Source organism: Herpailurus yagouaroundi, unplaced genomic scaffold (genome assembly GCF_014898765.1).
Source record: "Herpailurus yagouaroundi ecotype Mexico unplaced genomic scaffold, PumYag 77, whole genome shotgun sequence".
Lineage (NCBI taxonomy): Eukaryota > Metazoa > Chordata > Mammalia > Carnivora > Felidae > Herpailurus > Herpailurus yagouaroundi.
In genome coordinates, this window is record NW_024412388.1 from 44,527,915 (window position 1) to 44,555,789 (window position 27,875).

The 27,875-nt window shown below is 46.2% G+C and overlaps 1 protein-coding gene across 1 annotated transcript in view; it reads right to left on the minus strand.

The window, feature by feature from the left end:
- DHCR24 (24-dehydrocholesterol reductase) overlaps window positions 1-16,769 on the minus strand; it is a 28,361-nt gene extending 11,592 nt beyond the window's left edge. The window contains exons 1-5 of the mRNA XM_040470365.1: window positions 16,438-16,769; window positions 12,972-13,127; window positions 5,324-5,429; window positions 4,523-4,641; window positions 2,582-2,845 (exon numbers count right to left, since the gene is read on the minus strand). Coding sequence (XP_040326299.1) covers window positions 2,582-2,845; window positions 4,523-4,641; window positions 5,324-5,429; window positions 12,972-13,127; window positions 16,438-16,668 — 876 coding nt within the window. The 5' untranslated portion in view covers window positions 16,669-16,769. The remainder of the gene's footprint in view (window positions 1-2,581; window positions 2,846-4,522; window positions 4,642-5,323; window positions 5,430-12,971; window positions 13,128-16,437) is intronic.
- Between the last annotated feature and the right edge of the window lie 11,106 nt (window positions 16,770-27,875).

Genomic DNA, 27,875 nt, shown 5'->3' on the forward strand with positions numbered 1-27,875 from the left:
GAGAGCCATCAAGGTTGAACAGAGCATCTGAGGCCACAGGGCTGGCAAGAGGCAGAGCAAGGACTCAACCCCTTTCCTTGTTGTACAACAAGGCCAAACCTGGGCAGCAGAGAACCTTGAATGGCGGCCTCTGGGAGTGTGAGCATTGTAAAAAAAAAAAAAAAAAAATCTATTAATATTTTCTCCCAATTCCAAAAGCGACGTAAACGCCTCGTGGACACTGGAAACACTGCAGAAATATGCAACTTGGAAAGAGGAGACCCCTTAGAGCCTCACCCTCCAGAGGAACCTACAAACACCACGGGGTATTCGGTTTTCTTTTCTGCGCATACACACTGATCTGTAAAAACGGGGTCATCCTGTACCCTGTTTGCCAATTTGCTTGTTCTCCTTCCAACACACTGGGCGGACGCTGGGCAGGGCTCTTAGCCTCCCCGAGCCTTGCTTTCAGCACTGTATACTTCCTCCAGCAAAATGGAGCCATTACCCGCCCTGGAGTGGTTGGGAGACGAGAAGAGACAACGTGGCAAGTGCCCACCACGGCGCCCGCGCACAGGGCACAGCGGTCAACGTGAATGATGCTAAATTATAACACTGAACTAGGAGTCAGAGACCTGAATTTAAATTTGCCCCATGCTAGCTGGGTGGACTCAGAGAAGTCTCTTTCCCTCTCTGAGCCTCGTTTCTTTGTTTAGAGAAGGAATTGTACCAGATGATTTTCAGTCCTTTACAATTTTAAAATGTTTTAAGTATAAAATGTTTATAGATCAGGAGGCTGAAGAGTACCTATCCTTCGATGTACTTTCAGATATTATTCCCTTCACAGACAAAAGATATTCATGGCTACATGAACGGAAATAAGGAAAGACTGGAAGCAACTTATTTCCAACTGTGCGGCGGCGGTTTAGTAAATGACAGGGCGTTAGCTCAACACGATGTTCAACAGTCATGAAATGGCCGTTTTGAAGGCAACGTAACCGCGTGGAGAAACGCGTACATCACACTAAACCAGAAAATGCCAATTTGAACAGGCGATCACAGCTGAGGACAAACAAACTGAAAAACCGGACAAAGAGATGTTCTAACCTCGAACGTGACCCGAAAGCTGCAAAATAAAACGAGATGCTATTTTTAACCCTATCAGATTGGCCAAAATGAAGGCGCGATCCTATCCAGTGCTGGCAAGGTGGGGGAAAGGCACTCTCACACGCCGTCACCAGAAGCGGACAGAAGCACAACTTTCCTGAAGGACTGTTTGCTTGTAGCTGTCAGTATTTAATATGCTCAAACCCTTAAGTCAGGAATTCCAAATTTTGGACTCCGTCCCACAGAGCTGCTTGCACAAGAGGCCAAGGAGAGATGGTAGAGAATCTTTGATGCAATCTTATTTGTAAGAGCAAAACACTTGAAGCAGGATAAATGTTCATCGCTGAGCAATGGGTTGGGTCAAATATTTACACGCAATCGCGGGACACCATGGCATGAAAGGAGGGCACGTCCACCTGCACACGTGCACACACCTTGAAGAATGTTCAGGGATGGGGCGCCTGCGTGGCTCAGTCGGTTGAGCGTTGCACTCGTGATTTCGGCTCAGGTCGTGATCTCATGGTTTGTGAGTTTAAGCCCCGAGTCGGGCCCTGCACCGTTAGTGCAGAGGATTCTGTCTGCTTAGGATTCTCTCTCTCCCTCTCTCTCTGCCCCTCCCCTGTGCACTCTCTCTTTCTCTCTCTCAAAAAAAAAAAAAAAAAAAAAAAAAAAGAACGCACAGTGTTACAAGTAGTTGCTCTGGGAGTGAGCCTGGGGTAAAGAGACCCACTTTAACTTTTCCTTTTTCTTTATACACTTCAATATTGTTATGGGTAGAATAAACATATTCTAGACAGGTTGGGTCTTTTCCTTCCTTTCACTCATTTACACGTTCCAAGTCTCTCAGGAATACAAATCCCGAAAAAGCTGCTATTAAAAATTATACATTAAACGGCTATCAATCCAGATTCCGAGGCATCAAATCCATCCTTCAAATCTTGGTTCTGCATTGGGGGATGTTTACATGACTTCTCGGAGCCTCGGTTTCCTTATGTATACAGTGCGGTTGCAGTGAAGATAAAGGTTACACCTATCAAGAGACACGCACGTATCTGGCAGGGGGTCAGGGCAGAGTAAATGGATGCTTCCATCCCTCAGACAGCTCTGACTTTAATTTTTTTTTTTACATTTATTTATTTTTGAGAGACAGAGACAGCATGAGCGGGGGAGGGACAGAGAGCGAGGGAGATCCAGAATGTGAAGCAGGCCCCAGGCTCCGAGCTGTCAGCACAGAGCCCGACACGAGGCTCGAACTCACGAACCGTGAGGTCGTGACCCGAGCCGAAGTCGGACGCTTAACTGACTGAGCCACCCAGGGGCCCCAGACAGCTCTGACTTTAGATCTCAGGGTCCAAACCCCAGGTGGGCTGACCAAGGCCACAGCCTCAAAGAATGTGCTGCCAGGGTCAGGGTGGGGGAAGAGGCTCAGCCCCAGCCCACCCAGGCCTTCCTTCTCCCCAGGCCTTGGTCCTTGGCAGCTGACACCCTGGCCTACCTTGCTGGGCTCTGCCTCGTCTGTCATGACCCCTGTCATGATGACGGCCTCATCCAGGGAGTAGAGCAGTCCTTCCACGAAGTGGTTCTCCGGCCGCTGGGACTCACGGGTGAACTTGTCACAGATAGCCTCCAGGCCACGCACTGGCTCAAACCTCAGCTTGACGTACTTCTTGGCGGGGATGATGCGGATCTCGGCGGCCACCAGGAAGCCCAGGGTCCCACAGGACCACGGCACAGCGTAGAACAGGTCTGAGTTTTCCGACTGGGAGTCAGAGTCAACACATGCTGAGAGGGTGAATCCCCGGACCCCGCACCGTGGCACACAGGCAACGGGGTGCAAAGGACCCAGGGCCTCGGCTAAGTTCCTGCTGTCACTATCTCATCGTGTGAACCCGAGTAAGGAGCCCAGAAACATCAAAATGGGCCATTCCTCAAACCTACAAGGCTTTCTCAGTCCATTAGCTGTGAAATCCAACCTTCTCCTACCCCACCCCCCAGCCCCGCCCTGGCAGCCCAGAGCACTCACATTCCCACTTGAACAGTAAGGAAAGTGAGGCTCTAAGAAGTGGCAGGGCTTCTTCCCATGTGACCCGAGGCATCCCACAAGTCAGCACAGGGATGCCAGGGCTCAGGCAGGGTCACCTAAGTCCCGATCCAGCGTTCTTCCCGCAAGACCTCATCTGGTTCTGCCATCCGCTTCTAACCTTATCATTTCTCGTTTCGGTATTTGTCTTGGAGACTTCTCATCTGGTCCTTCTAATTCAGATTCTTTGATTTTAACAAAGCGCTTTTTGGAAACGTCTAGCTTTGGCTGGCCCTTACCCAAGAGGACAGTCCCGTGTGGTCACTGCGCATGCTGTATGCACTTGGTGCGGGCGGGGTGGGGTGCACTGGGGCAGGGGACTGGAGCGGGGGAGCTCGGCAGCAGGCTGGCAGAAGTCTCTGGAACAGTGGAAGTGGGCCATCTGGGCCCCCACCTCACTACACTGTCAGACAGCAGCTGTAATAACTGGGTATCTGCCAGGTACCCAGCCTCTACATTAGGAGCTTCACATCTGGCATCTATCATCTCCTCCTGATGATGCATTTGTCAGGTGAGGAAAATGGGCCTCAGAGAAGGGGAGCGATTCTCGAATGTCTGTCTCCTTTCTCTGCTGGTAATAAACAGGTTGGAAGGCTGGGCCCAGGCAAGTGTTTCAGAAAACGTGCTGAATTGGTGTGAATCCTTGTCTAAGACCGGTGTTCTCAAGCCTGCCCCGGACTCTCTTCTGTGGGACCACCGACCCTGGTCACTCTCTGAACCATCTTCCTTTAAAGAGTCACTCTGTCCCTACCATCCAGGGGCCCCTTTGATAGGCTAGGCAATCTGAGTTTGTTTAAAGTCTCAGTCCTGTCCCGCTCATTAGGGTAAAACACCTTAAATGTTTGCATCCCACTCCGGGCAGAATTAACTTTTATTTTTTCCAAACCACCCCTCTTGCCACTTTTAGTTACACCTCACAGCATATGGCATAGAGCTTTGTGGCTCAGGCCTGACTTCCCTGAGAGAGGCAGAACGGAGTGATAAATTGTTAAGGGCACTGATCTGGGCGCCTGATATTCTGGGTTTGAATCCCAGCTGTGTGGGATTTCCTCGCTGTGTGTCCCAGGAAGGTTTATCAACCTCTTTGTGTTTTAGTTTCCTATCTATAAGATGTGGCTAATACTATTACCTCAGGAAGTTATCGAAAGATTAGATGGCTTAATACGTATGAAGCATTTATAATAGTATTTGAGCACGTGTAAGGGGTTATATCAATCTTTGTGATTATTATGAATACAGACCCAGACCGAACAGGTGTGTTTGAAGGGAAGCATCCCCAGGGTCCCTCCCTCCCCAACCCCCGGACCCTTGATGCCCAGGGCAGGCTGGTGGGATGTCCCCCGTCTCTGAACTCACCGGTGTGCATCGCACAAAGCTGCCGTCAGCCAGGACCAGCTCGTAGGCGGTGCAGATGTGTTGGAACAGACCGTACTTGTGCGATGATGACTCAATGCCCGTGCCCATGATCAAGCCCCCTGCAGAGACACGTGTGTTAGCCAGGCAGAGCTGTGGGGTGCAGGTTCAAGGGGGATTGGGTAAAGGGCACTTCATGGGAGCTGGGGTTGCTCACAGCACAAGGGAGATGTGAGAGGGCTGGCTGCTTGGGATAGATTTCCCATCTCTTTGGATCTGGAGAGGAGAGGGAAGGAGGAGCTAGGACAGGACCTGAGGGCTTTCCCAGCGTAGGGGAATGGACATGACAGCCTGTCAAAGGCGTTCACACCCTCACCTCTGGCCAGACCCAGCTTAGAAAACCATGTTCATTCATCTTAAGAGAGACCTTGATGAAAAGGGCGGTTGTCTGGGTGGCAGGATGCCATGCTCTGTGGGAATAGTTACAGGAGCTAAAGGTGTTTGCCCTGGAAAGGAAAAGCTTTGGGGATCATGAATCCTGAGGAAGAAGAGAGGGACTAGACTTATTGTGTTCACTCTACAAGGCAGAACTGGAATAACGGACATGAGTCACAGGGACGCATATTTGCACCAGAGAGGAGAAGGTGCTGCCTAATAACCTGAGCTGCTCAGAGATGGAAAGGTAGGCAGTGAACGCCCTGTCTTTGGCGCTAGGTGGACAGAGGTGGTGGCTTCTGTCATGGATGGAACAGTGGCGGCCCCTGAACCAACACGGTGCCTCAGCTCTGACCCTACAGTCCTCACCCACTGTGAGGTCATCCAGCTCGGGCAACACAGGCAGGGTCCAGCCAATGGAGGTCAGCAGGGCAGTCACCTGACCCATGGTCACCAAGGGTTCCACACGGACAATCTGTTGACACAAGAAGAGAGACCCTGGGTCACAAGGAGGCTGCAAGGGCTACTGGGGGCTTCTCCACACAGAAGGTGTCATCCCAAACCTTCTCACACAATCACACAGGATTTCTACATGCCGTTTATGGCCTCTTTCTAGAATATGACACTAGCTTTCGTTACAGTGAATGGGGTTTCTGGTGCTGGGTTTGCTAGTGTTTAATCTCATCCTTTCAAATATCGTTACACTTAATACTTAGGATTATTTTTCTTTGAGATTATAGAAGTGCTCATTTATTTGAAAGAAACTGCATATATGATAAAGACAAAAATCATCCATCCTACTTCTTCGTGTCATCCTAGCTATCAGCGTTAATACTGGAGTGTATTTACTTTCAGTCTTTTCCCACAGCATGTATGGCTATTTTGCATGTCGTAATACAACGCACACGTAACACACAAATTCAGGCACGCATACACATATTTTTCTGCTTTGCTTTTTAAAATTTGACACTATGACCATCATCCCTTGCCATTAAATATTCTTGGAAAACACAATTTTTAATAGACACATTAACATGCCAACGTGTACTTCTGCTTCTAGTCCAGATGGAGAAACAGGGACCAGATTTACCCTGCTGCCTGAAAGCAGGAAACAGACAAAATAAGCAAAACGAGAGTTTCAACATCGTGGACATTGGGCAATGACGTTAATGACCCCTGGGAGGCAGGAAACAAAGGGAGCCCTGTGAACGCCCAGCCTAATTCCCTGGAATCAGGCAGTGCAGGGAGGGGAAAGGCAGCGGAGCCCAGCGAACTCTGTGTTGAGAGCCGCAGAAGACCAAGGTGAATTGAGTCTGCAGGACAGAGCACCGGAGGGGAGAACTGCACAGAGAAAATTTCGATGAACCGCAAAGGATGCCCACCGAGCGTTCAGTGAAGTATGATCAGTGCATACACGTAAGGAAGTTACCTGAGGCTGAGGCTCGGGAAAGTGGCAACAATGCCAAGGGCTCACCCAGGGAAGGAAGGAATATCTGTTCTCACAAGGCAGACTGGAGAACCTCAGGGTTCATAAGGCAATGGGGAGAGTATGACCTTGCCTCAGCAATGGGGAAGAACTATCCTTAGATTACCCGCTGCTTTGACCCCACCTGAAAAATCAAGACCCAAGAGGATCAAACTATTTCCCAGTAACATAGCTGTGTCCCAGAACAAAGCTCAAGAAGAGTTACAGGAACACAAAAATATTCAGCACCCAACACGGTAAAATTCACAATGTCTAGAACCCAGTCGAAGTTTACCAGGTATGCAAAGAGGCAGGAGGATTTGACTCATAAAAGAAGGAAAATCAATCAATCTGTTTTGATAAAATAGGCCCAGATTTGGCAGAGATATTACAATTAGCAAACAAGAACATTAAAATAATTGTTATAAACCAGTAATTATATTACTATATTTCCTATATTCAAAAAATTAAGTAGAGATGTTAAAAAGACAGTAAAAAGATCCTAATCAAACTTCTAGAAATGAAAACAACATCAGAGATGAAAGATACACTGGCTGGGATCAACAGCAAAGTAGACACTGCAGGAAAAAAGAGCAGTGCACTCAAGGACACAGCAATTCGAACTCTCCTAAAGGAAACACCCAAAGAAAAATTTTTTTACAATGTTTACAGTGTATAAGTGAGCTGAGCCCTGGAACAACGTTAAGAAGTCTCATAGATGTGTGACAGTCCTCAAAGGAGAGCAGGAGACAGAAAAAAACACTTGAAGAAATAATGACCCCCACATTTTCCAAATTTGGTGAAAATTATAATGGATCCCAAGCACAAGAATTAGGAAAAAAAACTATACCAAGGGGCATCATAATAAAATTGCTCAAAACTAATGATAAAATCTTAGAAGCAGCCAGAAATAAAAAAGACACGTTCCACGCAGAGGAACAAAGATCAGGATGAGAGGTTGCTTTGTTGGAAACAATGCAGGAAAGAAGACAGTGAAGCATCTTTAACTTACAGCGAAAAAAAACCCCTATCAGCCTAGAATTTCATACCCAGTGAAAACAACTTTCAAAAATGAAGGCAACCTAAAATGTGTTAGGATGGATTATCAAAAAACAAAACAAACAAAAACCCGGAAAATAACACGTGACGGTGAAGATGTGGAGAAATTGAAACCCTGGTGTACCGTTGGTGGGAACGCAAAATGGTATAGCTGCTGTGGAAAACAGTATGGCAGGTCCTCAAAAAAGATTAAACATAGAATTACCATACGATCCAGCAATCCCACTTTTGGCTATATACCTGAAAGAATTGAATGCAGGACTTGAAAAGGTATTTGTACATCCACATTCCTAGTGGCATGATTCACAATAGCTAAAACATGGGAACAACCCAATGTCCATCAACAGATTAATGGATAAGCAAAATGTGGTGTTTGTGTGTGTGTGTGTATATATATATATATATACACACACACACACAATGAAACATTGTTCACCCTTTAAAAGGAAGAAAATTCTGCAATATGCTATAAGATGAATGAACCTTAAGGACATTACGCCAAGCAAAATAGATAGGCACAAAAAAACAAATACTGTATGATTCCACTTATGAAGTACACTGAGTAGCCAAAATCACAAAGATAGAATTTGTTCAGTGTATGCTGAAAAACAGTTAAGATGACTGTGGCGCCTGGCGGGCTCAGTCTGTGGAGCATGTGACTCTTGATCTCAGGGTCGTGAGTTCAAGACCCATATTGGGCATGGAGCCTACTTAAAAAATATGGTTTGGCAACTGGGTGGGTCTGCTGGTGAAGCGTCTGCCTTGATTTCAGCTCAGGGTCGTGAGATCAAGCCCTGCATTGGGCTCCACGTTGGGCATGGAACCTGCTTAAGATTCTCTCTCTCCCTCTCTCTCTCTGCCCCTCTCCCCACCGACAACAAAATAGGTCAAGATGAGAAATTTTATGTTATATGTAGTTCCCCAAAATAAAAAAGAAATGTAAAGGAAATGAAGGCAAAAACAAGAAAAATATTTTCAGACATTACCATAGCTGAAAGCTTCGTCACCAGCAAAATCACCATACAAGAAATGTTGAAGGAATTCCTTCAGGCAGAAAGAAAAATGAAACCAGATGGAAACACGAGGCAATGAAGAAATGGTAACTACATCGGTAAGTAAGATTTTTTTCTTATTATTCATATTTCTTCGAAAGATAACAGACTTTTAAATAATAGTGGGGTTTACAACATATAAAAGTATGACAACGATAGCACAAAGGTGGAAAGAAGAGAACCGGAAGTGCTTTAATGTTAAAGACCCTTACAATACACATGACATAGGATGCTATCATTTGAAGGTAGACTGGGATAAGCGAAGTGCAAACTATAAATCCTAAAACAACCGCCAAAAGAACAAAACATAAAGTTACAGGTAAGCCAACCAAAGAGTTAAAACAGGATTACAAAAATGATTCCATAATCCAAAAGAAGGCAAAAAAAAAAAAAAAAAAAAAAAAAAAAAAAAAAGAAAAAAAACGAAAAAGGGAACAAAGAACAAAGGGACAAATAGAAGACAAAGAACAAGGTGACAGATTTAAATCAAACCTTATTGATAATGGCATTAAATAAAAACGGCTTTAACGTCTCAGTTAAAAGGCAGAGATTGTCAGATCGGATTAAAAAGCAGTATCTAACTATATGTTGCCTGTAAGGAACACGCTTTAAATATAAGTGGACACCATGCCACCACTAGTCAAGAGAGAGATGAAATGACTTTATTAATCATATCAGATAAAGTAGATCTCAAAGAAGGTAACTAGGAATAAAATGAGTCATTTCATAATGATAAAGGGATTCATCAAGAGGACATAAATCATTCAATCAAGAGGACATAAAAATCCTAAACATTTATATACCTATTAGCAGAGCTTCAAAATACATGAAGCAAAACCTGATGGAGCTCTAAGAGAACTAAATCCACAATCACAGGCAGAGATTTCAATATCTCTCTTTCAATAATTGACAGCACAGAGAGAAAATTTGTAAGAATATAGAAAACTTGGAACAACAAACTTGAATCAACAAACTTGACCTGACATGCCACCCTAAAGAGCAGAATATGTGTTAAAAAAAATGCACATGGAACATTTACCAAGATAGCCCATATTCTGGGCAATAAAGTAAGTCTCAGTAAGATGAAAAGGATTCTAATCATATAAAGTATGTTTTCTAACCATAACCGAATTAAATTAGGAATCGGTAATAGAAAGATCTCTGGGAAATTCCCAAATATTTGGAAACTGAATAACGTGCTTCTAAATAACCCATGAGTGAAAGCAATATCAAAAGGAAAACCAGGGATGCCTGGGTGGCTCAGTCGGTTGAGTGTCTGGCCCTTGATCTCAGCTCAGGTCATAATCCCAGGGTCATGGGATTGAGCCCCATGTCAGACTCTGCACTGAGCATGGAGCCTGCTTAACATTTTCTTTCCCTCTCTCTCTGCTTCTCGCCTGTGCACACACTCACTCTCTCTCTTAAAAAAAAGAAAAAAGAGAAACCAGAAAGTATTTTGAACTAAATGAATGTGAAGAGATTCAAAATTTGTGGGATTGTTTTAAAACTGTGCTTTGGGGGAAAATTTATAGCACTAAACATCTATATTAGAAAAAAAGGCCTAAATCAATTACCTCAGCTTTCAACCTAAAAAAACTAGACCAAATTAGTGTAAAATTAAATGCAAAGTAAGTAAAAGAAAGGAATTAAGAAAGATCAAAGCAGAAGTCAATGAAATAGAAAACAAACAAACCAAAAGTAGAGAAAAATCAATGAAACCGAAGCTACTTCTGTGAGAAGATCAGTATAGTTGACTAACCTCTAGCTAGACTGGTCGGGAAGAAGAGAAGAGTCACAAATGACCAATATCAGGAATGAAACATGTGGCATCACTACAGATTCTACAGGTGTTCAAAAGACAGTAGGGGAGTATCATGAATAACCTAATGTCAATTCATTATACAACTTGAAATAGACAAACAGCTTTAGAGACACAAACTACCAAGCTCACCAAGAAGAAACAAACTGAAGAGTCATAGTGCTATTATAAATTTTTATTTTGTAGATAAAAACTTGCTCACAAAGAAAAATCCAGGCCCAGATGGTTTCACTGTTAATTCTACTAATTACTGCATGAAGAAATAATACCAATTTTATACAAACACCTCCAGAAAAAATGAAAAAGAAGGAATACTTCCCAACTCATTCTTAGGGACTTATTATAAAGCGACAGCAATTGAGACAGTATGGTATTGGCATACAGATGGGCAAACAGATCAACAGAACAGAAGATTCCAGAAACAGACCTACGTATACGAACAATGATTTTCAACAAAGGAGCAAAGCCAATTCAGTGGAGAAAAGATTATCTCTTCAACAAAAGGGGCTAGAACAACAGGAAATCCACATACAAAAAAATATTTTTTCATCCACATTTGATACCATATGCAAAAATTAACTCCAAATGGATCAAGGTCTTAAATGTAAAACAGAAAATTGTAATACTTCTAGAAGAAAACATAGGACTAGGGCAAGACTTCTTAAATAAGACATCACAAATACAACCTATGAAAGAAATTAATATACTGAACTCCAAAGTTAACTCTGGTTTTCAAAAGAAGTCAAAAACTGGAGAAAATATTTGTAAATTGTGTATCTGATGAAGGACTTGTTTCTAGAATATATAATAGGAAAGCAACCCAATAAAAAGACTCAACCTAAGATTTGAACAGGCACTTCACCAAAAAAGATACACAAATGGCAAGTATGCACATGGAAAGATGCCCATCGTCAGTCATTAGGAAAATGGAAGTTAAACCACAACGAGCTACCACTACAGACCCATTAGGATTAAGACCAACCACACTAAGTTTATGATGATGTGGAGCCACTGGAACGCTCGTGGGAATGTGAAATGCGACAACCGCTTTAGAAAACAATTTAACCATTTCTTAAAAAGTTAACCATACTCCCATCATAGGATCCAGCTATCCCACTTCCAGGTATTTACCCAAAAGAAAGTATAGGTCCATATAGAGACTGTACACAAGTGCTCCTAGCCACTCGGTAATAGCCCCAAACTGGAAACAACCCAAATGTCCATCGATAAGTGAATGGGTAAACAAACTGTGATCTACATAAACAATGGAATACTACTCATCAGTAAAACAGAACGCACTTCTGATACTTGCTTCAACATGGATGTATCTCAAAATTACTATGCTGAGTGAGGGGCACCTGAGTGGCTCAGTTGGTTGAGTGTCTGACTTCGGCTCAGGTCATGATCTCCTGGTTTGTGGGTTTGAGCCCCAAGTCAGGCTCTGTGCTGACAGCCTGGAGCCTGGAGCCTGCTTCAGACTCTGTGTCTCCCTCTCTCTGCCCCTCCCCCCCCCCAAAAATAAATAATCATTAAAAAAAAATTATGCTGAGTGAAAGTTGTCAGACAAAATAAAAAAGAGTACCTAATGCCTGATGCCATTTATATGAAACTCGACATACAAACTAATGATACAAAGCAGGCCATTATTTGCCTAGGAATGTGGGGGGAAGAGGCAGGTAGGGGGCTAAACAAGGGATTCCCAAGGGGCACAAGGAAACTTCTGGGGGCAATGGGTATGTTCATTGTCTTGATTGTGCATACATATGCCAAAATTTATTGTCATGGGACACCTGTGCACTCTTTCATATCAAGTATATATCAATAAAGCTGCTTAGGAAAAAAAGAAAAGACACAGGGACATTAAGCAACATGGCCAAGGCCTCACAACAAAATGCCATAGTGTGGATACACCATATCTAATAACTCCCTACTACTAGGGTATTGTGTGATCTTCCATTAGAAATAAAATTGTGACAGAAAGAGAAGGAGGGAGGGAGGGAAAGAGAGAGAAAGGAAGAGAGAGAAAGGAAAGAAGGAAGGAAGTAAAGAAAAGAAAAAAGTAAAGGAAGGAAAAGAGAGAGGGAGAAAGGGAAGAAGCAAAGGAAGGAAGGAAGGTAGGAAGGAAGGAAGAAGTGATACAATCCCCCTGTGCTGTCTTTGATTTAGACTTATTTCCTTTTTCCTTATGCCAGGTTTCAAGAAAAACCATTGGACAGGACAAAGATTAAGCACATGTCTAAGTCTATTAACAAGTGGGTCACCCTTCCCCCTTGCCGCCTCCAAAGCCCATTTTTTACCAGAATGCTTCCTTACTGGGAAGGGGTAATAGGTTGCATTTTCTCTCTCCTCTTTGCCCACGATTACCCCATCCTTTCTTCCCATGGAACTGCTGACAATCAACAGGTCTCCCTGAGCTCAATTTGCCCCTCCTGGGGAACAAGGCTATGACTGATCTCTTCCAAAGCTATGAGGTTTTGAAGGATGGCAGAGCCTTCTGTGATGACCAGGGGTCTTGGTCCCGTCCCCGCCGGGGTCTTCTTGGTTGAAGTCTCCCTGTGAGTCACTTGCACCAGGGGTAGTGCCCCACCTGCTCCCCGAGCCAGGGAACTGTGGCACCCTCACCTGTTTCTTGGTGTCTACCTCCAGAATGTCCATCAGGTTGATCATGATGTTTTTGTGTGTCTTCTTGTACTTCCCGACCCGCAGCGAGACAGTGAGCCAGCCGGGGCGTCCCGTGCACATGAAAGTCTTGCTGCCCTGCTCCTTCCATTCCCGCACCTGCAACAGTGGGACAGAGACTGAGCTGGCCCCACCAGGGGTCCCCAGAGCAGCTCGCGGCCCTGTTTTCATGAGAGGGCGCCTGGAGTGACGCCTTCCCGTGTGAGCAAATATTTACTGAGCCTCTGCATCCTGCCAGGCCCTGGCAGGCCCACAGGCCTTTCCCTCTGAAACCTCCCCGGCTAGTGTGGCCAACAGAAAAGCCGAGGTGTTACCACACCCCCAAAACAGGATGAAGAAAGAGCTAAAAAACAGGATCAAAGTGCTATGGAAACAACTCTAACTGGGAAGCTCGGGAAAGGTTTTGTAGCCATCATAACACAACCTGACAAGGGAAAACCATTTACTGGGTGCCCCCACTGTGCCAGGCACCCACTGTACACTGTGGGTACTTTACTTCTCCCAGCAACCCCAGCAGGGCGGGATGACCAGCCCTCTTTTGTAGGTGAGAAAACCGAGAAGCAGAATAATTTGGTCAATCAACCAGTGAAGGGCAGAGCCCAGATTCACAGGCAGGACTGTCCAACTTCAGACCTGGAAAGATAGACGTGCTTGTGTTAACGGTCAAGAACAGAATAACAGTTAACACTCATTACTGAGGCTCATTATGTGCCAAGCCCTGTTCTAAGCATGTGTGTGTATGTGTGTATATGTGTGTGTGTGTGTGTTAACTCGTGTCACTTGAAGGGTGAGAGTAGGGGCAGGGAAGGACCACCAATCCGATGGAAGGAAGAGCTTTGCAAAACCTCTACTCTAAGTGACCAGAACACAAAACACCGAGAGCAAACGGCGAGGTGCCATGCCTATCAGGAACATGGGAGGAAGTGTCCCCTTCCTACTGAGAAGGACATCTGTCGCTGTGAGCTTCGACCACCCATTTCCTCGTCATATGCTTCTAATATTCCCATCTTCCTTTGGTCCAGGTGATGCTGAGTCTAGCCCTGCCCCAGAAGGTGGGCACAGGACTGAGGTCTGATTCCATCCTTCGGGGCCATAGTGACAGGTTCTGGGAGGGGCCCAGGATCCCAGTCAAGACAGTAAGACCTGTTCTAGGAGAGGCGCTCCCATTTTACTGGGGTTGCTGAGCTGGTTGGATGAAACTGCTGGGGTTTCCACAGGGAAACGGGTCTCCCTGAGAATGAGGTCAACCCGGAGGAAAGCAGGGCCAAAAGATGGCAGAGGGATGGAGAGTTGGGAGATTAGGGACAGGCGATCCTGGATCCAGTCATACCTGAGCCAGTTTTACTCCTGGACTTTTCAGGACCTGGGCCAATAAAATCCCTTTTTGTTCAGGCCAATCTGAGTTTGGATCCTATCACATGCAACCAAGTTGTGGAGGACGTTGCATTGAAGCAAGAGCTGTTTGTGAGGCAAACCGCTCAACATGGGGGAGAACTTTCCTACCATCAGAGGCCAGAGCACCCTGTGAAACACAGGTGTTCGAGCAGAGGAGGGTTACTGACGAAGAGATTTCTGTGAAGGGGTGAGAGGTGGGATTCCACCATCAAGCAGGCCTTGCCCCTGCCTGACTCTGCAGTCCCAGGACTTCAAACTCAGCGGTGCAGGAAATGGATTGTGGGTGCGTCGGATGGGCCACGGGAAGTGAGTCTGAGGTTTTAAAGCCTGAACCACCGGTTGGACTGGATCCTGATGCGAACCAAACAAGAATCTGGGCAGGGAGGCAATGTTCTTGTGACCACGTGCCAGAGAGAGGTGGGGACGGCCGAGATAAGGGGCAACTACTTAAGTGGCTGGTCCGATGGCTGTTACCACGAGCTAGGTGTGAGGCAACCGAACCAGACCTTCTGGGTGGAATGGAAAGGGCTGGGAAAGAAGATAGGTCAGAGTTCAGGCTCTAAAACCAGGCTGACCTGGGCCTGGGGTCCAGCCCCATTTACTAGCTATACCCACTTGGACACATCACTACGGCTTCAGCTTCAATTTTTCCACCTGTAAAACAGGCATAAGACCTACCAGGGTTGCTGTGAGATTAGAAACGATGGACATCAGGGGCACAGGCGGTGGCACATGGCAGGTCCAAGGCAGTGGGCTGGTTTGGGCAAGCCTCTTGTCTTCCTGTCCAGTGAACCCTATGGCTTCGTTCAGGTGAACAAGTGCTCACTGGGCTGCTCTGGGCCAGACCCCATGGGCCCGATGTGAGTTGGACAACGGTCCTTGCCTTCAAGGAGCTCACACTCTGATTGGTCGGGAGGAGGGGGGGCGGTGACAAATACATGGAGAATCTGAACAAGCGGAAAGAGCTAGGAAAGAGGGTGCAACTGGGAAGGGAGGGTAGGCAGGGCTCTGGAGCTGTGACTGATCAACTGAGGCCAGGGCAGCCCACGCAAAGCAGTTCCAGATGCTGCATCCTGCCACCCAGTCCAAGGTCTTATCCTTCACGGGAGTGGCCCTCAGCATCCATCTTCCCACTCTTGCTTGCAGCACCCAGCCCTACGCCAACAGAACATGGAGGCTGCTACACCTGTGGTGAGGGTGGTGGCAGGAAACAGAAGCTCCTTGCAACCTAACACCCCTAAGAGAGGAACATAAGCAGGGGCAGAGGGAGCCAAGAAAATGCCCAGACCCGATGCTCATGCCAACGCTGGGCACGGAGAAGGAGGCTCCACTGTGAGCACCGGCTGGGGCACAGGCTCCGGAGGCGCAGACACGGAGGAGGACTTCCAGAGTTACTGGAGATGTCTCCCCAAGGAGTGAACGCCAGGCCCAGAGCCGCGCCGCGAGGCTCCTCGCCCTGGCTGGGTGCTACTTTCTCACTTTAGTCCTTCAGTCTACAGGAATCCACAGCTCCCGGCTGCTACAGAGTAAACTCCAAACTCAAGGCCCCGCCCCAACCTAGCTCGGAACTGACTTCCAACCTTCTCCCGCTCTGGACCTTGGCTCAAATCCGACCCTCCCCCTGACACCTCTTCCTCCCTACTTCCCAGTCTCTAGTGCCAGCTCCACCTCCCAGAGGGCCTCCCCGCTCTGAGACCGCTTGGGACTGGTGGCAGCCACCTGTGCACGGCTCACCTTCCCCTATCTCGTGATCCTTTATATCCCTCTGGGGACCCGCACGTGCTCCGCACACAGTAGGCACTCCACAGACACCGAGCAACGTTCTGTCCCCCGAAGGCCTTTGCTCACTCCGTTCCCTCTCCGGGAAGCACCACCCCCCCCATCACATTTTGAGTTCAAACCCCCCTCCAAAACCGGCGCACCGCCCGCCACCTCGCACCCGGCGTGGCGCTCTCAGCGCGCACGACCGAGTGCCGCGGACCGGCTCCGGTGTGCCCCGCCCGGCGTCGCTCACCTGCTTCTGGATGTCCCGCACACGCTGCCCGTGCAGCCGCGGCGCGCTGCTGAGCTTGAACACCACCCAGGCGCGCACGTAGTAGTAGATGTCGAAGATGAGCGAGAGCGGCAGGAGGAAGAGGCACACGAACACCCAGCGCTGGTGGATGAGCACGAACTCCAGCCCCTTCACGCGAACCCAGAGCAGGAAGAGCAGCGCGCACACGGCCAGCGACACGGCGGGCTCCATGGTGGGGCCAGCGGCGCGCCGCGCGGGGGAGGGGGTGCCAGCTCGCGCCGCCTGTCACCGCCACCCGCTCCTCGCCCGCCTGCGCCCGCGCCGCCCGCAGCCCGCTCCCGGGGAGTCTTGGGGTCGCGTCGCCGCCTCGCGATTGGCTGGGGTCGCAAAGGTTCGGTGGGCCGAGACCCGGCTGGCGACCAATGGTGAGCCGCGCCGGAGATCGGACCAGGAAACCGCTGCGTTTATTGGCTGCGGGAGTCAGGCCGCTCCACCCTCTTCTCTCCGACGCGTGGGGAGGGGTGGCCGGGGACACGCGCGCTGGTGGGGTCAACTGCGCCCTGCGGTGCTGGAGGCTGTGCGGACGCGGGCGGCGGCGGTCGAGGGATGCGGCTGCTGCCCCTGCTCCTTAAGTGGTGCCTCCTCGAGGGTCGCGTTAAGCGGTCATGCGTTGGGTTACTTCCGACAGGTGCGGTGGGGGCTCCCCACCGCCCTGGGTCAGCCACCCTGCAGCTTGGCCCAGGATTCCTGTCCCGGCCGGCCGGAGAGGATGCAAACCTGGCCTTGACCTCGGCAGGTCAGGTCACTCCGTGCCCGCAAGACCACATAACGCACCTTTTATTTAGTCTTGAGGCGCTTTCTGTAGATTCATTTGAGTTACACAGCAGTTCTTTTTGGGCGGTGGGTAGTAGTGTGAGCCCCATTTTATCCACGAGGAAACATTCCAGAAGCGTGAAGACCTGTCCCTGAACTCCAAAAGGCTTTTGAGGGATAGGCTGTGGTCAGCAGCCTTCCCCGTTTTCCACTTGCCTGAGGCAGATAGGCAGGACTGGAGGGAGAAGAAGGAAGGAAGGAGTCCCAGCCATTGCAAACGCAGTAGCGGCCACTGTGCCCTGCAGTGTCGCAAGCCCCAGGGGTGGGGTGCTCTGGGGCAGTCAGTACAGAGGAGTCATGACTGTTACCGGCGTTTCACCTCAATTCTGTAGAAAGCAGGTTGTTTTACTAATATTTTGGAAAGTGTAAGAGATTTTTATTTTAGAAGCTAAACATGACTGATCAGGTCCTACACTGGTCCTGCTTACCTATCCACTTCCCTCTCTCTCATCTTTGCAGAAACATGCACTCTTAGGTGGTTCCCTGGACCCCATTATCCCTCATTTTTTCATTGCCTCTGCTCACGCCGGCACCTCTGGAATGCTCTTACCCAGGTCCTTAGTAGAGCTAACCTTAAACACATCCTTGAAACCAGCTCAGGGCCACCTCTAAAACTACATTTATGGCACTTCCTTCCCCTTTCAGGTGCTCAAAAAAGAGAGTGCATCTGTCACGATTCTTTCACGTTATTTTTAAAGTATCTATGTGTCTTTCACCCCCACAGACAGCTTTAGGGCACATGATGTCTCGTTCACTTTTGTATTTCCAGTTTCTAGCATAATGCTTGATGTTAGACACTCCGGCTTTTGTTGACCAATGAATGAATGAAGAATGTGGGCTGAGGCTCAAATATTCATTGGGCTTTAAAAATGAATAGTCTAGGGGCGCCTGGGTGGCTCAGTGAGTCAGGCGTCTGACTCTTGATTTCTGTTCAGGTCATGATCTCACAGTTCATGGTTTTGAGGCCTGCACTGGGTTCTGTGCTGACAGTGCGGAGTCTGCTTCGAATTCTCTCTCCCCCTCTCTCTGCCCCTCCTCTGCTCGTGCTCTTCTCTTTCTCTCAAAACCAATAAACTTAAAAAAAAAAAAAAAAAAAAAGAAGAATAGACCTGTTTTGTCTTATACAACAGCTCCTAGCTATTGGCTTGTGGCCTATCCAGGCTGAGATGTACTTTAAGTGTAAAACACACTGGATTTCAAAGGCAGTACGAAAAAGAGAATGCAAAATATTTCATTAATAATTTTTATATTGATTACACATTGAAATGGTGTTTTGATGCCCTGGGCTAAATAAAATATTGAAGTTGATCTCACTTGCCGCGTTTGCTTTTTATTTATTTATTTATTTATTATTATTTTTTTTTAATTTTTTTTTCAACGTTTATTTATTTTTGGGACAGAGAGAGACAGAGCATGAACGGGGGAGGGGCAGAGAGAGAGGGAGACACAGAATCGGAACAGGCTCCAGGCTCTGAGCTCTGAGCCATCGGCCCAGAGCCCGACGCGGGGCTCGAACTCCCGGACCGCGAGATCGTGACCTGGCTGAAGTCGGACGCTTAACCGACTGCGCCACCCAGGCGCCCCAACGTTTGCTTTTTAAAGGTGGCTACTAAAAATTGTTAAATGACAGACTTGTCTCAAGTTCTGTCTCTCTGAAGCTCCAGTCAAGAGGGGGCAATTGAAATGCAAACTTCATACACGAAGTTACCCTGCAGCCACTATGGAAAAGGCCTTTCCTCTGCTTCCTATGCCTGAACTCAAACATTGGAACTGTTAGAGAGGGCTTTGCTTTAAAAGCTTAACCATCCTAAAACAACAACAATAACAAAAAAGCAAAAAAAGCAAAAAAAAAAAAAAAGGAAAACACACACACACACACAGAAACCTTAACCATTCTGAGCGTCGTTGGACTATTAGGTGATTGGGAAAGTTAAGTTCCACCTAAACATCACCGTTAGACTGAAGCGTGTTGTCCTTTGTAGGAGAAACCTCGAAATGACTGCTGATCAGGATAGTTTACACTAGGGAAGAGGAGGAAGAAGCCTCAATAAGACTGAGAACTCTCAAAAAAGGAAAGGAACAAAAACATACTCAGAACAGTTGTTTACCCAGCCCGCATGTTCTCATTCTCTCTTCCTGCCTTCCCGCCTGCGTCTTTGATTCTTCTTTTCTGTCTCCATAAACCTCAACCTTTGGGGCTGCTATTGTCGAGGTGAGAAAAATAGTAACCTCCAGTTGGGCCAATTAATTAATTTTACCTTTTAAATGAACATGTAGCAAAAGGGCTTATGATTGTGTGCCGTTTATGAATGTTAGCACATGGAGGGGTTCTTGTAACCACCAACACAATCATCACCCCCAAAAACTCCCTCCTTTGAGGTCATGTCCTTCTCCCACCTTTAGCCTCTGGTGACCACAGCTGTGTTCTCAGTTGTATAGTTTTGTCTTTTCCAGAGGTAAAGGTCATGTGAACAGAATCAAATCATACAGTTTATTACCTTGGGTCCGTTAATTGTTGGTAGAGGATTATTTATAGTGGTAAAACACATACAACAATGATCATTGTAGCTATTTTTAAGTGGGACAGTTCAGTGGTATTAAATACATTCACATTGGGGCGCCTGGGTGGCGCAGTCGGTTAAGCGTCCGACTTCAGCCAGGTCACGATCTCGCGGTCCGTGAGTTCGAGCCCCGCGTCAGGCTCTGGGCTAATGGCTCAGAGCCTGGAGCCTGTTTCCGATTCTGTGTCTCCCTCTCTCTCTGCCCCTCCCCCGTTCATGCTCTGTCTCTCTCTGTCCCCCCCCCCCAAAAAAAAATAAATAAATAAATAAATAAATACATTCACATTGTAGTGCATCTATCACCACCATTCAGCCCCATAATTCCTTTCATCTGAAACTTTGTGCTTTTTACACAATAACTCCCCGTTCTCCCCTCCCCCTCTCATCTCATTCAGAGAGAAGAACCACCATTCTTGAGTTTGACTACTCAAAGTTTCTCATAGAAGTAGCTTACTTCATTTAGCATCATGTCCTCAAGCTTCATCCTCGTTGTAGCATACTACAGAATTTCCTTCCTTTTTAAGGTCGAAATATCCCATTGTATGTACCGCTTTTGACTTATCCATTCATCCATTGATGAACACTGGGTTGGCTCCGTGTGTTAGCCATGTCCACAATGCTGCTATCAACATGGGTGGACAAATATCCTTTCGAGATCTTGCTTTCAATTCTTTTGGGTATACACCCAGAAGTGGGCTTGCTGGATCCGATGATAATTTTATGCTTAACAGGAATCTGTTTTCCACAGCAGCTGCACCATTTTCTGTCTTCACCAACAATACACAAGGGTTTCCATTTTCTCCACATCCTTGTCAACACTTGTTTTCTGGGTTTTGGTTTGCATTTTCTTTTTCATAGTGGCTGTTCTAGTGGGTGCGAGGTGGTAACTTGTTGTGGTTGTGATTTGCATTTCCCAAATGATGAGTGATGTTGAGCATCTTTTCATGGGCTTATTAGCCATTCGTATACCTTCTTTGGAGAAATGTCTGCTGAAATCTTTTGCCCATTTTTGAATCGGGTTTGTGGTTTTTGGGTTTTTTTGGTCATTGTTGAGTTTTAGGAGTGCTCTATGTATTCTACATATTAATCCCGTACCAGGTATATGATTTGCAAATATTTTCCCCATCCCGTGGGTGTTGGGCCATTAATTTGTGCCCAAGTCAAGGAAGCTCCCTTTGGTGGGGAGTCTCTTCATAAATGCACATTGTTGTTAATAACTGTACATTATTTACATGAAAGCCCAGTCAGAATGCTTAGGAATAGGATGTTCTGGTGAACAAGCTCTCAGATTAACTGGAGAGTCAGCAAAATCACTTTTATAGTTTGACAATGTAGCAGACTTCCTATAATGTGCATCCCCGTTTCTTTCATAATGAATATAACCTAATCAATACAAATCGTTGTTTTGTTTTTTTTTTTAAGAGGAAGAGAGAGCGGTGGGAGGGGAGAGAGAGAGAGAATCTCAAGCAGGCTCCACACTCAGGCGGAGCCTGACACGGAACTTGATCCCACTACCCTGGGATCATGACCTGAGCCAAAATTAAGACTTGGACACTCAACCGACTGAGCCACCGAGCACCCCAATAATTTTTTTTATGAAGGAGCTCAATAAACACCAGAGTCCTAACAAAGAGCATCTCCTTATATGCATACAATACATCTACTGAGATTGTTTGGTCCTTGCGATTAGTCTGAGGGGTAGCAATGCAGCAGACTATTGATCTATATTGTTTTATTAAAAAAATTTTTTTTAAATGTTTTTATTTATTTTTGAGACAGAGAGAGACAGAGCAGGAGCAGGGGATAGGGCAGAGAGAGAGGGAGACACAGAATCTGAAGCAGGCTCCAGGCTCTGAGCGGTCAGCACAGAGCCTGACGTGGGGCTCGAACTCACAGACTGTGAGATCATGACCTGAGCTGAAGTCGGACGCTTAACCGACTGAGCCACCCAGGTGCCCCGATCCATATTGTTTTTAATAAATAGGGACATCAGACTTGGGGGGCCTAAACCTGCCTGATCAGTGTCTTAATCTGGTGAATAGATAAGCCAAAATATGGCTCTCATCTTCTGGATTTTTCCATCACTTGAATACGCTCCCTTGATTACTGGGGGAAGTGCCGTTTCCTGTGGTTCAGTTCCATGACATAAAGTGGAAATTTCAGAATAGGGTTTCTTAAAATGTAGTCTGCAGACAATCCACCTCAGAACGCTGGCCAAAATGCCAGTTCCTGGACTCACACATCCCACTGCATCTAAACCTTCAGAGGTGAGTCCCAGGAATTGGCTTTTTAAAAAGGTCTTCAAGTTATACTTATGCTTGCTAACATTTAGGAGATTGGACTGAATGTTTCTTGACTCTGAAACTTCTCTAAGACTATTTTATATACATAAGCCCTATATATATAAATATATATTATATTTATTAAATTAATAATTAAATAAATAATTAATAATATATATTTAAGCCCTAATAAGAGGTTCTTATATATTATATATATATATATATAAGAGGTTCTTATATATTTATAAGTTTAATATTATATTTATTAAATTAATAATTAAATAATTACATTAATAATATATATTTAAGCCCTAATAAGAGGTTCTTTTCCCTTGCAAAGTGCCGCTTTCACCTAAAAGTTTATCCAGAAAACTAATTTCAGGTAGTCAAGATTTCATTGTCTTATTACCTTGACTTTCTTAAGAAGAGTAAGCAGTTTTCCAAGTCTCCAAGATAAGGCTTTAACTGGATTGTAGGGGAGTTGGCTTTCTTATACTAGTGGATGGAGTCATTCATTCATTCATTCATTCACTCAGTCTCTCACTTGCGATGCTTTTGGCTGCACGTAACTCAAACAGCCACAAGAAGAAGGGTGCTTATTTTCTTATGTAGCAAGAAGTCTGAACATAGGTTGACCCAGAGTTCGTTAATTCACTGGCTCGGTGATATCTTGAAAGATCCACATCTTCCTCTCAGCTGCCTACACTGTCATTCTCAGGTTATCTTCTATGATGACGGCTGGAGTGACCATCGTTCCAGAAGATACAGCAACATCCAGCAGAAGAAGGAGAATCCATTCTAGGTGGAGATTATTGATGTATAGGAACCGTGAAAAGTACTGGGGATAGAGCAGTGAACTAGACACAGTCCACACTCTGACAGACCATTGTGGGGGAATCTATGATGGGAAAATTTCCAGTAAATTTTCATTATCACACATATTTTCGAACACATGAAATTTTCTTAAATTTCTTTTTATATTTTAAAACCAATTGACAAATTGCTGTCTACAAATGCTATCCACGGGGTACAAGAATAGCTATATCTCTACACCCTTACCGACATTACAGAATGCCATGGTTATTTTGATGGTACTAACTTCAGACCACGTAGCTGGTTGTGCCCTTTGGCCTGTCCTGTGTCTCTCAACAGACACGCGAGCAGTTTGCTTAAGACCAGCCCACTATAAAGGATATCCAGCCACCAGTCTCCTTTTCCAGCTTGCCATAATGATCAGCTGTCAGTGCTTTCTAGATAGGAAGGACTGAAGCCAGTGTTTCCGACTGACCAGTTGGTGATCACCTTTCGGTGATCGAAAGGTAGTCTGCACAAATTAGGGCATTACCGATCTCTCTCCTTGGCACTCGCAGCCCAGAGAACTTCCACGCTTTACTGGCATTCCCAAGGGCAGCTCTTGGGGGAGTAGAGCCATCTCCTAATCTCCATGTGCCCAGCACACAGCACAAGGCCAGTGTCTCCAAGTCAACTGATCCCGAACCTGATTCTTGGATGAGAATCATTTCAATTTCTTCTAACAAGCAGAACATCCCTTAAACAAAAACGATTAGCACATAAGCCCTACGTACACACATACAGAAATAACTACATACAAACACACAAAAAGCAATAATAGTTTTATGTACCCAAACTACATACAAACAATATCTGCGTTCACTCAGTGGCCAGACTACAGAAGCTCACTGTTGGAATCACCAGTGAACTGGGCAGAGTAAAGGTGGGCGGTGCCCATTTCATTCTGATTGTTCTGTTTGAATCCTGACTCCCATAAATTAACCTCGGGCAAATTACTTCACTGCTCTAGGTAAGTTCTAGCATGTAGTGAGTTCTCAGGGAGAATTGCCTGCCATTACCATTTCGCAACAGAAAGGGGCAACTCTCTTTGATCTTTTATTGAGCCTATGACCCTTATTCCTTGTAAGAGACAAGTGGTCTCAAAGTCACAGGCTATTGACTTAAATTGATGTGTGAAATGAAACCACTGATTTAATAAGCTTGGTAGCCTGACATTCTTTGGATGATAGGCAGAAGAACAAGCTGACACATGGGCGGTTTAATGAGGGACAAACAGTCCTCTGTAAGTAGCCTCCCTCAGGGCATGGTTGTGGGTCTGAGAGCACTTTATGGTATTAGATGTGCTTAATGATCACTGGAAGCATTAATGAAAGGTCAAATATGTTCTGAGTAAGCTGTTCCGCCAGGCAAAGAGGTGTATAATGCCTTTTTAAAAGACGCCTGAACTTAACTTTGGAAGGGATCTCTTAGAGAAAACACTTCATCGAAACTCTTACTCGCCCAGGGGTAGCGCGTCCTCGATGTTAGAAGTACATGGACCAAAAGGATTTTTTAAAAATGAAGAACCACCCCAGGGTTTCCAGCTTGCTCTTTTGCCATGTGAAGAAACCAACTAACAAAAGAACCATCATCTATTATTCTCCTTAGGCGAAAGAATGGCAATTTCGACACCAGAAATGTCAGAAGGTCATAGTCTTGGAATGAAGAGCAGTCTTTCACATTGAGCGCATTTAGCAATTGTGAAACATGTGATACATTTCATAATTTTTCTGACGTCTGGGAGCATCGTTAGGGACCAACCAAACAGGTCTGGGGTTTAGAAGCTATTACCCTCTTGGGAACTGAACGGTTCTCAAAGTGTAAACATGGCCTAGCTGCACTATCACTTGGGAGCTGGTGACAGGTGCAAAGTCTCAGGCCCCACCCCAGGCCTTATGAAGCAAAAGTTCTGGAAGCAGGCGCATCAATTTGGGTTTTGGCAAGCTGTCTGAGTGATTCTTACATACCCATACATGAGGACAATTATTGTAAACCTTCGTAAATATTTGCTCTGGAAACCCTCCAGTAACAGGATCCCACCATCTGGCAAAGAGGGTTTTCCCAGTGTGAGTCACCTCAGGTGGTTAGAAACTCCTAGAGTAGCCTCCACGGTCCCAGTTCTGCCCTTTTGAGCCATGTTGAACCAGTCTTCCCTGTCTCCTCCCATGTGACAACCCTGTACATTTGAAGGCGACTATTACCGTTCCCTTCCTCCACATAAAAACAGCCACTCATCTTAACTGGTCTTCAGATGACATAATCTCTAGTCCTTTTGTCAGCCTGGCTGCCCTCATCTGAAGGCCCTTGTATTATTATTATTAACAACGAGCATTCCTTGACGACTTGTTCCTAAGTGTCCATGCACTGCCCAGGCATATTCCATGGGCTTCCACCTTGGGTCTTCTCAACGGCCCTGCAAAGTTGGTCTGCTGTCTCCAGTCCACAGAAGGAAAAGAGGCTCGGGAGGTCAAGAAACATGCCCAGTATCAGTCAGCTTTTAAGTAGCTGAACCAGGATTCCACATCCCACTCTACAGGGCTTACATCTCCATCAAAATCTTGTTAATTTAGGGGAGGCTGAGCCCGGGAGACATGGGCGTGAGGGCTGAGTATGTAACATGTGGGTAACAGCATGGACTCTGGGGTCAAACACATGGGGGTTGAGTTCCGTTTTCTGCAGATACTAATTATATGACCCTGGGTGTGTTTCCCATTTGCTCAAAGCCTTCATTTCCCCATCTGTACAATGAGGCTAATGATAGTTTCTACCTCGTAAGGCTGCTATGAGTAGCAAATGAATTAGCACTTATAAAGCCCTTAGCAAGGTGCGCAGGTTGTAGTAAGTACTCAGTAAATATCTCTGTTATTACTGAACAGATGTACTCAGCAATTATATAGTTATAATAGAGATGGGTTGTATTAAGACACATCTGTATTACAGCAATATAAATCATTGTTTTCTTTCCAGCTCCACTGACCGCTTACTTATTTCCAGCCCTGCTCTACTTCAGCAACTTCCTAACTTGTCCTCGGCCTCCCATTTCTCACTTTTGCACCAACCCACTTATGCTGACAGGTTCGTCTTCCTACAGCCTAGCTCGGATTGTATGTGTCATTTCCCTGCTGAAATAGCATCTGCAGAGTACGTTCAAGTTTCTCTTCCAGGCTAAGTAAGGTCTGTATATGCTATGGCCCTCAGTTCCCACTCTTCCCTTGTCCCCACTGTTGCGCTACATGGACTCTGGTTCCAGCTGAACTGAGTTCCGGGACTTTCTTCATGCAGGAAGTTACTCTGCAGTTTTTCCCATGCACTCTGGTCACCATTTCCACCTTACCCTCTCCTACCCGGTGGCTTTCTGTCTGCGAGTTTTTTCAATGATCCAGTACAACTGCTCTTATGAAACTTTTCCTACAACTCCCAGAGAGAGGCAGGCAGCTTCTTCCTTCGAACCCATTTGGTTTTTAGTGCCTGAATTATATTAGTGTTAGGAAAAACACTTAGATCCTGCCATCAGATAAACCTGGGTTTCAGTTCTGAATCTCCTTCTAATTAGTGTATCTTATCCCTGAGGTTAAAGTTCCTTATCTGCCAATCAAAGAAAACGAAATCCCACTCATGTGGTGTCTGTGAAGACAAAAGGAGACTAGGAGATTCAACCCTGTTCCCTTCTCCCCTACATGCACCACATGACTTCTATCCCCTATTTGTTGACAGTGAAGACTTCCTCTTTACCGTGTTGGTATCTCTCCTGGTGCTTGGAATAATTCTTCATATACAGATGCTCGACAAGTACATGTGAAACGCAACTAACTGCTTCTTACTAGCCGAGTGGTCACAGTTCACGGAACCTCTTAAATGTCTGTCTTCTTGTCCTTAATTAGCGGTTTTTAGAAAATGTTTTATTATTTATTTTTGAGACAGAGAGAGAGAGAGAGAGAGAGAGAGAGAGAGACAAAGGATGAGCAGGGGAGGGGCAGAGAAAGAGAGGGGGACACAGAATCTGAAGCAGGCTCCAGGCTCCGAGCCATTGGCACAGAGCCTGACGTGGGGCTCGAACACACGGACTGTGAGATCATGACCTGAGCCGAAGTTGGTCGCTTAACCAACTGAGCCACTCACGCGCCCCTAAAATCAGTGATTTTTAAAAAAAGTTTATTTATTTATTTTGAGAGAGGAGAGAGAGAGAGGAAGAGAGGAAGAGAGAGAGGATCCTAAGCAGGCTCTGCATTGTTAGCGTGGAGCCCGATGTGGGACTGGAACTCACGAACCTCGAGATCTTGACCCGAGCTGAAACCAAGAGTCGGACGCTTAACCGACTGAGCCACCAGGCGCCCCTAACATTAGTGGTATTAAAAAATAATCTTTATGTTCTTTCCAGCGATGCCATTCTTTCATTCCTAACCTGCCCCCATTTCCTCATCCCTATCCCACGCTGGCTCCCATGACCCTCTCCTAAAGGCTCGCAGGTAGACTGCCTATGACTTAGAATTGCCTGATCCAGACAGCCCTTTTCTGTCCTCCTTGAAATCCTATCTTCCCGTCCACCTGGGCATGGGACCTGGCACCCTCCTTCCACCAGCCTGGCTGCTCAACTTCATGCCTGGCTCTGCCCCTTCTTCTCCTCCACCCCAGGCTTGGTGTGGCTCAGGTCCCTCCCTGGTTCATTGTGCTCCTCCTGTTCAGCACCCCCAGTCTCAGGCTGACCTCACTCATGGACTCCATGCAGAGCCTCCCAGACCTTTCTAGGAAGCAGAAGACTGGCAAGGCAGAAATGCGGTTTTCAAGCAAAATGCCTTAGTGCTGACCTACTTGGTTTTGTGCAGGGTCTCTGGACTCAAGCCTAGCCACAACCACACTGTTCTAGGAAAAA